Below are 11,634 nucleotides of genomic sequence, written 5' to 3'. Positions count from 1 at the left end.
GTTAAAAAGGTGATATGTTTCACTAAAGAACACTACATCACAATAATCAAAATGAAACTCCTTCACTTTGATACCGTCAACCCCTGCGAACTTGGCCAGGGAAGATATTTTAAAAATTGAGACATTTTCGGAAATCAAGAGTCTAAAAATATCGCGGAGCTTACTTATACTAATAAACATAACATATAATTTAAAAATACGAGAAAGCACAACACATTTTGTGATGCAAAAAAACTGGCGGCGGCGGCATGGAAAAAAAACGCCAGCGACTGCGCCGCGACCTTATTGATCCGAAGGCGGCTGAAAAGAGAAACGAAAAAAATATTTAATGATCGATAGTCATTGTTATATATAGCTTATCTCAGTGATCAACAAATTGCGCCCATCAAAAAGGAACAAGCTAATTGCAAAATAAATTGGAATTAGAATAGTTGTATGCTGCAGCAAGGAACCCGGCAGAATGTGAAACATTACAATCAGAATCGAAAACAGCAGACTCACATCTTTCGGGAGAGAAGCACCGCCTGCAAGAAGCGGATTGCGAAGCAATGGAATAACTGTGCCGTTCACAGGAAACACGAAAGCTCTACCAGAAGCCCAACGCATCTTGTACGGCTTCGTGCCGCGAGACGAAATATGCAGGGACAAGGATTGGGGACAAAACCAATAAAGCAGCAAGTAAGGATAGTATCGCAGCTGAATTCGTCAAGATGGGCTCATAAAATTCGATCACCTGTCTGCACTGGCTGATAGTCAGGATCTGGGAAACCGGACAGCTACCGGAGGAGGGCAAGGAAGGGGTAATCTGTCCCACACAAGAAAAGCTACCATTTGGAATGTGAGAACTTCAGAACAATTACAGTTTTGAATGCCACCTACGAGATGCCATCCCAAATGATCTTTCGTCGCCTGTCAGTGAATACCAGGTCCCAACGCATCGGCTTTAACCGCTCCCCCAAAGCAACGCGATTTTCGACCGCGACAGCGATTTTTCAGGCTCGAAGTCGAACCTAGCATTTTCAAAAGCACAAATTACAAAAAAGTAAATATTGAATCGTACACTCAATGAGTGATCAATCATTCAAAATTTCAGCGCAACCGATGTTTGGTTTTTTCAAGTTGTGCTTATGAAAATGCGCTTCATAGCTTAAATGTTTACTCACCTAAAAAATCACTGTCGCCAGCGACAGTCGCGTCGGTTTGGGGGAGGCTTAAGCAGGGCTGGTAGCGATCAGGTGGCAAAATAATAGTGACTTTAGTGACCAAAATTAGCAAAAAAGTGACCAAATAGTGACTGAATAGTGACCTCAAAATTAATAGAAAATCGAGTTTCTATGTTGAACTTTCGATCAATTAACGAATTCCCAAGAAAACCAATGCCTAACTTTAAACTTCCAGAGTTTGTGCTCATGAATACTTTATTGTTTAATCTTTTTTTTTTGTTTTGGAAAGTGTTCAATTAAGGAAGCCTTAACTATATTTTTTGATATTTTCGAAAGTTTTGATAACTGATTGTTGATGACAATAAAAATAGCAACTTATCGTACTTAATCACGCAAAAAAATATGGTTTTAATTTGTTTGCACGTTTGCAGACATTGGGAACTCTTCAAGTTCAATACTGTTTCTTGTTTTGATAATGTATACTACTGATTAATATAATATGCAAAGATGTTTTCGATCATCTGGCAATCATTTGACTCATTTGTCTATACTGCCGTGAATCGCATATCAGTCCCATCTTTGCTGGATTTCCTATGCAAATGGGACAGATATGCGATTCACGGCAGTATATCTCAGTTCAGAAGCCTAATATTGAAATGAGGCGTTCGGAATCAAACCCCGGTCAATTTGCTCTGCGGACGACATGGACATTATCGCCAGAACATTCGGAAGAGCTGTTCGCCTGCCTGAAACGCGAAGCAGCAAAGGTCGAACGGGTGGTGAACACGACCAAATGTCACGGTAGACGGGGATATCTTCGAAGTATTGGAGGAATTCGTCTAACTCGTATCTTTACTGATGGCTGACAGCAATGTGAGTCGGAAAATTCGAAGACGCATTATTAGTGGAAGTCATGCCTACTCTTGTGCCTACTACTATAGGCTCCAGAAGAAACTGCGGTCCGCACCAAATGCGCCATGTGCAAAACGTTTTAAGACCGGTGATCCTCTACAATAGACACGAGACATGGATCATGCTCAATAAGAACCTTCAAGCACTCAAAGTTTTCTAGCGTACCGTGCTAAGGACGAGAAAGATGGATCCCTTTACAATCTTCGAAGAAGTGTGAAAAGTGGCTATGTTCTAGAAAACCTCTCCCCAATAAAGCCCATTTATTCAATCTCGAAAAATTCAAATGTGATCGGTCCGGTCACCGCGATGTCCTGAAAATAATGATTTTTACTTACTTCTACAATTGACGCCACGTAGTATTCTTGAATATCTCCCTCTCCGTGGCTCAATCTATAGACCGATCCACCACACCGATCCTGCTGGCTACTACCGCTGCTGTTGGCCGCTGTCGCCACACGCCCACCTTGAAAACGCAAAAAAAATATATTTTTGATAATTTGCAATATATTTTGAGCATCCATTGAGGTCATACCGCATCTACTGCAGCGGTGGCGGTAAGGCAGAACGTGAATTTGGCATCATGGTGATCGAAAAGCAAATGAAACAAGTTATACCCTGAGTAACGCGGACTCAACCCCTTTTTGTTTTCAAGCAAATCTTGAAACACGTTTCATGTGTTAAATTGCTTTGGTCACATCTGTCATTCGGGTTTCTCTTTTCTCCGGATTTTACTATCTGCGTACTCTCCAAAGAGGTAAACCATGTTCAAGCTTGAATCTGTACACATGACTTTAACAAAGTTTGTTTACATTCGAGGATAATCAGATGTTTTTAACAGTTCTTTATCGCTTATTCACGATTCACACTGCTTCAGTACCGACTTGTTTTGTTAGAATGTGTTGATGTGGGTTGCAAAGCGGTGCTCCATAAAAGGTTACCGTCATAGGTGCCAACTCTTGACATAGTTGGGGGGAGGGGGGGGGGGGGTGGGCGAAACTCTTCAAAATTGGACAAAATTCAACTTTTTTCAGCTCAATGTACTAGTTTTCACGTAAATGAGCATGATTGACCGCCCGCGATTGCTCCTCTGTTAAGTGCCCCACACAATGCATACGTTTGCGTGTGCGTGACAGTAGTTTGACACATTTCCCATGGTAAAACTGTCAAAAAATCGCAAACCTCGACGGAAAGGACGCTATGTGCTCCAGGCTTTATTGCAGGGACAACTGCATTTACACAAAGAACCAACAGGTGATGCTTGGGACTAGCTTTTTCCTCATTGTGTAAATGCTGGAATCCCAATACTTTTCAATAAGCAATACCAGCGCCGGCCGCGTCCGAATACAGGTCAATTGATGATAGGGAAGGAAGTGATGACGTGAACCTCGCTTAAGCCAATAACCGAGGAATTCTCTGCGTTACTACGAGAATTCATTAGGAGTATGGATATGGGAAGGGAAGATGTACTAAGGATGTTGTCTTGGTAAACAAATTGCTACTATCAACGGACCGATTCTTATTTAGATTCACGATGAACGATGCACACGTGATTGATTTTGAGAGGCTTCGCCCCACGCTGCGATTTCCTAAGTCGATGAATGATGCCAAGCAAGATCACGAGAGACTTGTAAAAACTGCAGCAGCGGCAGAACCGGCGAAAGCAAAGATTACGACGTTTACCCAGACGGAGGCAGGTAGCCAAAAAGGTGAAGCGGATGAGACTACTTTCGAAAGACACTCGCAGAAGCGGGTGAGGCAGCCGTCAGGTGAGGAGATACCAGACGGTACTATAGACACTATAGATTCCATAGACTCGCGGAGACATGGTTGAGCAATACGATTTTAGTGTGTTTTAGCGTGAATTTAGAGTGTACCGAGAGAATATGACGTCACACAATCCATTGTCGCCATTGAAATCGTGACGTCATGCTCGTTTGGCTACACGAACTGACAGTTCGTTTGGCTACAGTTGTCTTCGCCTCCGCGAGTCTATGGCATCTACACACTAAGATTCAGATGTTCCAGCTCAGTAATTTTTTCACTGAGTTCAGTATTTTTTCCATCTTTTTACTGAGTTTTCAACAGCAGATTTATTTCGGTACACTCGGTAATCGTATTTACCGTTCACCAGTAACGATATTTACCGTGCTTCAGTAACTTTTGACAGTTTGTGAGCTGAGCTCGGTAACTCATTTACAGAATATCCGCAAAATAAATAACCGAGCGTACCGAGTTAAATCTGCTGTTGAGAACTCAGTAAAAAGATGGGGAAAATACCGAGCTGATCTTAGTGTGTATAGTGTCTATAGACGGTACCCGTAAGGCTAGGCGGTTACACTGTCCATATTCGCATAGTTGACGTAAGCGCCACTGTAGTTTTCAACACACTTTTAAAATGTTAACAATGAATAATGGAAAGTTTGCTAGTGATAGCTAGTGATTGGAACTTGTGATCTATTGAATAAAACTAGTCACAATTATGTCTTAACAGTAACAGAATAAAAACGCGTGTGTACTCGACAAAGACAACAACAAGACTGAATTTATTTAGAAAAAGGTAAACAACACTATATTATAAAGGTAGTCATAAATGGGTAAAAATCAATAGCATTTGGCTACACTGTCAATATCCCGCTTCAATTGATGATCTCTAATTTCTCTCGAAGCTTGCAGAATCGTGGTGATGGCAAACCTTTTGTCATTATATCTGCCACTTGTTCTTCTGTTGACAAATACTCCAATTGAATCTGCCCGCTATCCACCAGGTCATGGACGAAGAAGTGTTGAATTTCTATGTGCTTCATGCGTTTGTGTTTACGAGGATCCGTGGTGACAGCAATGCACGGCTGATTGTCTTCAAACATCGTAATTGGTTGCTTGACGATCTGTCCGATAGACTTCAACAAGTTTCTGATCACACTACGTCGCAACTGGCTTGGCAGAGCGCCATTAGTTCTGCCTCTGTGGTCGACAAGGCTACTGAACCTTGCTTCCTCGTTGTCCACATAACTGTTGATCCATTGAGCTGAATAACGAATCCAGATATAGATTTGCGATCGTTCAGATCGTTGCCCCAGTCGGCATCGACGAAAGCTTCCAGCTTCAGCGGTGACTTACTTCGCTTGTACTCCAGCTTGCAATCAGCAGTACCCTTCAGGTACCGTAGAACGCGTTTCAAGTGTACCCAGTGTTCGTTTGTGGGGCAACATTGAAAACTAGCAAAATAGGTGACCGCCGCTGACAAATCGGGCCTTGACGTCACCATTAGGTACATCAGGCACCCAACTAATACGGTTTGTCCGTACGCTTCTTCTGGTCCTTTTCTTTCTCCAGCTTCAGACGAGTTTCCATTGGAATGGCGGAAGGCTTGCAGTCGCTCATCCCAAACCGCTCGAGCACACTTTTTACGTATGCCTGCTGATCAATCGTCATGGTTCCCGCTTCACGATCACGCCAGATGTTGAGCCCCAAGAAACACTTCACCTCCCGAAGATCTTTCATTTCGAACTCTTCGGATAGTCGCCGTTTCAGCGTCCAGATGGCCTTCTCTGAACTACTGACGATCAGAATGTCATCAACATAGATGACCACATACATCACTACACCATTTTGAAGCAAATAGTACAGACAAAAATCGTGCTCACTTTGGTTGAATCCAAGTCCACTAATAAAGTCATGGAATCTTCGGTTCCAGCTTCGAGAAGTTTGTTTCAAGCCATAGATGGCCTTGTTTAACTTGCACACTAGACCATTCCCCCTCTCAAAGCCAGCTGGTTGCCGCATGTAAATGTCCTCGTCCAGAACACCGTTTAGGAATGCGCACGTAACATCCATTTGGTGCACATGCCAACCTTCTTGATTCGCGAGAGCTAAGAGAATCCGTAGCGTTGACATTTTTGCCACCGGTGAATAAGTCTCTGAGAAATCAAAGCCCGGACGCTGAGAAAATCCGCGTGCAACCAGTCTGGCTTTGTATCTCTCCACTTCACCATCACTATTTCTCTTCACTTTAAACACCCACTTATTGTCAATCAGTTTTCGTCCTGTGGGCTGTTCAACCAACGTCCAAGTGTTATTCTTCGCTAGCGACGCAAGCTCTTCTTCAATGGCACTTTTCCACAAATTCCAGTCACTCCTTTTCCTAAGAGCTTCGATGTCCGATTGTATGTTCTCCAAATAATCTTCAGCGCACAGGGCAAAAGCTGTCGCACTTAGATCATAGTCTTTATGCCATGCAGGCTGCACTCTCGAACGTCCACTTCACCGGACATCACCATCAACTTCTTCTGTATTTGTGTCTTCCAGATGCCACTGCTCCGAATTATCGCCGGAATCACTTTCTTCTTCGGAATCATTTTCTTCAAGATCACTATCTTCTTTATCAGCCTGCTGATTCTGATCCGATCTCGGATCGGACGCACGACTCTCGATCACAATTTCGTTGTCTTCTTCTTCCGAAAAACCTTCCGTCGCCGAACAGTGTCCCAATTTTTCCTCGTTGAAAATCACATCGCGAGCTACGAACACCCTTTTTCCGTTCCACACGCGATAGCCGCTAGGGGCATACCCAACGAGTCTTACTTTCTCACTTTTAGAATCGAGCTTCTTCCGCAACTGTTTCGGAATATGCACGTAGCACTCACTACCAAAAATTCGAAGGTTCGCGACGTTCGGCTTCTTGCCATGCCAAGCTTCATACGGAGTAACATTGCGTTTCACTGCCACGGATGGACTCCGGTTCAGGAGGTACACCGCTGTGTACACGGCCTCCCCCCACATATTCTTCGGCATTCCACTTGATGCAAGCATAGCCCGAACTTTTTCCACAATCGTTCTGTTGAGGCGCTCGCTGACGCCGTTTTGCTCAGGTGTGTACGGCACAGTAGTTTCCACCCGAATTCCATTCGTTCGACAAAACTTTCTGAACGCCTTACCTGTATATTCTCCGCTATTGTCACAAATCAGGCGGCCGATTTTCAGTCCGAAATGCGCGGATGCCATCGCCTCGTAATCTTCCAAACACTGAAGCACTTCGCTCTTCGACCGCATCAGATAAACAACAGAAACGTGGGTGTAGTCGTCAGTGAACGCGACGAAATAGTTGTTCCCGTCCCACGTCTTCGGAGTAACCGGCCCACACACGTCACTGTGCACTATTTCCAATGGGCGATTCGCCCGTTTCTCGGATCGACACTGAAATGGCTCTCGGGTTTGTTTCCCAACGATACAGGCTTCACACAAATTGTTCACCAACGGATTCGGAATCGCATCCACTTTCATTCCATCGACCATATTTTTCGACAACAATTTCGCGAGATTGTCACTTCCAAGATGACCATAGCACTGGTGCCACAGCTCCAGCTTTCTGGGAACTTTTCCACTGATCATAGCACTTGCTTCCGAAGCTTGAAAGGTTTTCTTCTGTTCACACTCGAAGTTCATACAGTACAATCGGCCCGATTGCCGACTGGTAGCTACTACTTCACCGTCAACTTCCACCGTCACACACCCATTGTAGAAAGTCACCTTTTTCCCGGAGCTCTCGAGGCGCCGCAGAGACAGAAGATTCAATGCCAAATCCGGAATGTATAGCACATCTTCCATTCTGATCTGAATCTTCTCATTATTCACTACCGAATGCGTAACGATACGACCTTTTTGACGAGCAAGCAAAACCACTCCAGTTTTCGCGGTCTGCACTACCACCGGTGTTTTCAACTTCTCCATATCATCAAACAACGAACTGTCATTAGTCATATGCTCAGACGCTCCACTGTCAAGGTACCACTTCGATTTCTTTGTTGTGCTCGCAGCAGCGATCTCACCACCAGCAGCAACAAAACTCACTGTTTTCGCACTGATATGGGCTTTTTCTTTCACTGGCTTCTTCTTCTCCGATTTTCGGTAGGCATCAGAATGTTCACTCTTCTTACACTGAGCCTTCTTGTGGCCTAAACCACCACAACCAAAACACTTCACTCTTGACGTCGTGCCGGTGTTTTGTTTTCCAGAAAACGCCGTTTCTTCTTTTTCCACCTCCTGCCGCTGTCCCCTCCGCTTCGCTTCCACGTCCAAATATTTCCTCCTGATCATATCCAAAGTGAGATTCTCGGAAACCGCCTCCATGGCCGTCGTCACCGCGTCGTACGACTCTGGCATCGTAAGCATGAGATGGCAGATGACATCTTCCTCTTCCATCCTCGCTCCGGCTCCTTTAATCTCGCGTACCAACTGGTCGAGTTTGAGGAAATGCTCCTGCAGACGTTCTCTCTCGTCGTAGCGCATAGACAGCAGCTGGCGCTTTAGCATAAACCGGTTAGTTATGCTTTTGCGTTCGAAAACGTCATGAAGGCCGTCCCAGATCTGCTTCGGGCTAATCTTATCCTTAACGTACTCTAGGTGGCTGTCAGCGATGGCCTGAATGAGTACGGATCGACATTTGTTGTCCTACTTGATGCGCGCTGCCTGTTGAACTTTCTTATTCTTCTTCTCGTCTTCTCCGGCTGTGTCCGGAATGTGCCAGAAATCTTCGTCCTCGGGCTCTTTCTCGACGCAATGCAAAACATCCAACTGCTGCAAATAGGCTCTCATCCGGAAACACCAGTTGTTGAAACCAGTGCCATCGAATGGCCTGATCCGGAGGGTTTTCGCTTCGTCATCCATACCGACCGACGCTTTCTTTCTAATCGCACTTCGAAAACTTTCACACAGTTTGAGGTTAGGCTGGACCCATGACCTCTTAACAGTAACAGAATAAAAACGCGTGTGTACTCGACAAAGACAACAACAAGGCTGAATTTATTTAGAAAAAGGTAAACAACACTATATTATAAAGGTAGTCATAAATGGGTAAAAATCAATTGCATTTAGCTACACTGTCAATATTATGCACCTGTGATAGATATCAGCTTGTGAATGTTGGCATTGTCAATGGTGGTTACGTCGACTATGCGATCATGGGCAAACAAACCCCGAAGGCCGACAGTAATGCCGGTAAGTCGGACCATCCAGCCAGGCGGCCCGGAAAGCTGGGAAGGGTGGGCCTGAAATAGCTGGCTCGTCCCTGATGGACCGTTGTTAGATCCTGAGGAACTGCAAAGTAGGACGAAGCAGGGGGAGGACCCCCTTGGACGGAAGTTGAGCGGAAGAGGAAGCAGAAAAACCCGCTAGATGGGCAGGGGACAACAAACCCCAGGGACACAGGTAACCTTGGTACAGCTACCTGTGGCGGATATCATACTCCGAAAAAAGGCGCTCCACCGCAAACGACACCTACTTGGTTTAACCCTTTCAGGACGGTTGGGTCATTTGCACCTCGATGACGCGTTCTACAGCGGCGAGGTTGGTGAAAGAAGTCGCCCGAAGGGATTAAGCGGTGACGAGCTTGTACCTGTGCTCTCACGTGCATGCGATGCGACCATGCCTAGGCAAGTCTACCCTAGAAATGGGAGACCAACAGCTTACTGGTGAACTCAAGCGATTGCGGGTGGACCTGCGCCGCGCCTGCCTACGGGCTAGGCGGCGGATGCAACGATCACGAACTGATGAGTAGTGAAACGAACGGTGGGTGGTGTCCGTCGCTGCTTAAGTCACGCTAAATACCGAGATAAGGGCAAGCAAAAAGACCTGCTTTGAGAGTGTTACGTCCTGTAGTTTGGGGTGGCCGTAGCACATCGTCGTGTTTTTAAACTTCCAGGAGTAAACAAGAACACATTAAAACGTAGACTTTATTTACACTAAAATACTACATTACAAAGACGCGACACGTTCACAGTACGGCGGTTACAAAACTTCTAATCTAATTGACTGCTTTGTGCATCAACCGAACGGCAGACTCATCGTCTTCGGTGAGCGAGCAGTATAGGGAGAGACTGCTGAACAACTCAGTGGTTCCCAACAGAGGGTCTCAGTCAGAGTGCCAATGCGAACCCGTGGGGTGACGCCTACAGGATCGTGATGGCCAAGACGAGAGGTGTAATGGCTGCTACAGAGAAATCTCCAGCGATTTTTCAGGGAATCACCGGGAGTAGTTTCTGGCGTCAAGATCGTAGTCCTTGGCCTCCTTGGCCTGGTAGGACAGCCGGGTATTGGGGCTGGTGATCGGAGAGGGTCACAGATGAGGAACTTGCTTCTTCCTCTTCTTCTGTATGGCTCTACGTTCCCATTGGAACTTGACCTGCCTCTCTCCAACTTAGTGTTCTTTGAGCACTTCCACAGTTATCAATTGGAGGGCTTTTTTTGCCTGCCATTGCATGAGGGAGTAATGCCATATAAACATTGAACAATAAATACGAAAAGATGCAGTTCCGACAATCCCCTTATCACAGGTAAAGGTGAATATGAAGCCGCCACCGATCAAAACAAAGCCAAACGCCGTCACTAATCAATTTCAACTCGGCGCACATCTCTAGTCATAAGAACGTAATTTTTTTTTAATCTATGGTTCAACTCACCTTTCAGCCATTTTTTGGCTTGGCTTTCCATATACTGCCTAATTTCTTCTGCAGACCTCTCTTTAAGTATGGAAGGCGGGCGAAACCTGAAATTAAAAATAAAGAATTCGTTATTATATGCATATCCAATTTTTTCCTCATAATAGATAATTAATTAACAGTCTTTTGTTTTTTCAAAATTAAAGTTTAGTTTATTATGATTTTTTTATTGGCTTTATTCATTAGCTCATTGTAAAACTTTAAAAGTTTGATAACGTGGCAAATACTGTATGCGTTTTTGGGCATAAGCAACCATTAATACCAATTCATAGTTTGCAGACAAATGACGTATTAAGAAGTACTAGTACGTACACCCCCAAAGTTCTTTGATGACCTTTCTAACTTCCGTAAAACCCCGCTAATTAAACAATGATTGTTGTTGAATTACCAGAATGAGAATTTAATTCTACAAATTGGTAACCCTACATCGTTGAAATTTGGCAAATCAATTTTTGTTGTATTGATTTTCTGATTTATTATTGAACACTAATACAACAAGGGCTCGCATTTCCTCGTGTTGTTCGTGGCATACAGTATTTTGTACTCAAATATAACAGATTTTTTGGAAATGATACAGATTTTCAGGAAATTTACATAATTTCATGCAGATTTTCCGTAAAGTAATACAGCAAAATGTGTCAACCCTGATCACAAAATGATGGAGCTTCATTGACTGTTTTAGCCAATCAGGTGGGGGGCAATATTAATTGCCAAGTCGAAATATCCCAAAACAGTCATAAAAAACGAAAAAACGGTAAAACCCGCGAAAGTTAAATCCGATATGGGGTAGCGCGTCGCCAAATCTTCGAGGGACAGTAATTGGAGAGTTAGCTGAAACTACAAATCTGATGGTTCTCAACGATGGATGCAAAACGTAAGTAGTGTCTAGGACCATTTGGGCATGAGCACCTATTTTGGGCACTTGCTGCTATAACTCAGTCAATTTAAAATCAATTGGTATGAAATTTTGTATATGGCTATATACTGTGCGTTTCTTACCGTATTCCAAAAATTATGTCAATTGATCGAAAATTGACTGAGCTACAGCAGCAAGTGCCCAAAATAGG

General features: G+C 44.3%; 1 protein-coding gene across 1 annotated transcript in view; it reads right to left on the bottom strand.

Moving 5' to 3' along the window:
* Positions 1-240: 240 nt before the first annotated feature.
* LOC109425383 (uncharacterized) overlaps positions 241-11,634 on the bottom strand; it is a 74,041-nt gene continuing 62,647 nt past the window's right edge. The window contains exons 5-6 of the mRNA XM_062846423.1: positions 10,529-10,614; positions 241-2,538 (exon numbers count right to left, since the gene is read on the bottom strand). Of these exons, the coding sequence (XP_062702407.1) occupies positions 2,336-2,538; positions 10,529-10,614 (289 nt within the window). The 3' untranslated portion in view covers positions 241-2,335. The remainder of the gene's footprint in view (positions 2,539-10,528; positions 10,615-11,634) is intronic.

This window comes from Aedes albopictus, chromosome 1, assembly GCF_035046485.1.
Source record: "Aedes albopictus strain Foshan chromosome 1, AalbF5, whole genome shotgun sequence".
In the NCBI taxonomy this organism is placed as follows: Eukaryota; Metazoa; Arthropoda; class Insecta; order Diptera; family Culicidae; genus Aedes; species Aedes albopictus.
The sequence above is the reverse complement of the archived record's forward strand: the minus strand, read 5'-3'. Positions and strand labels throughout refer to the sequence as shown.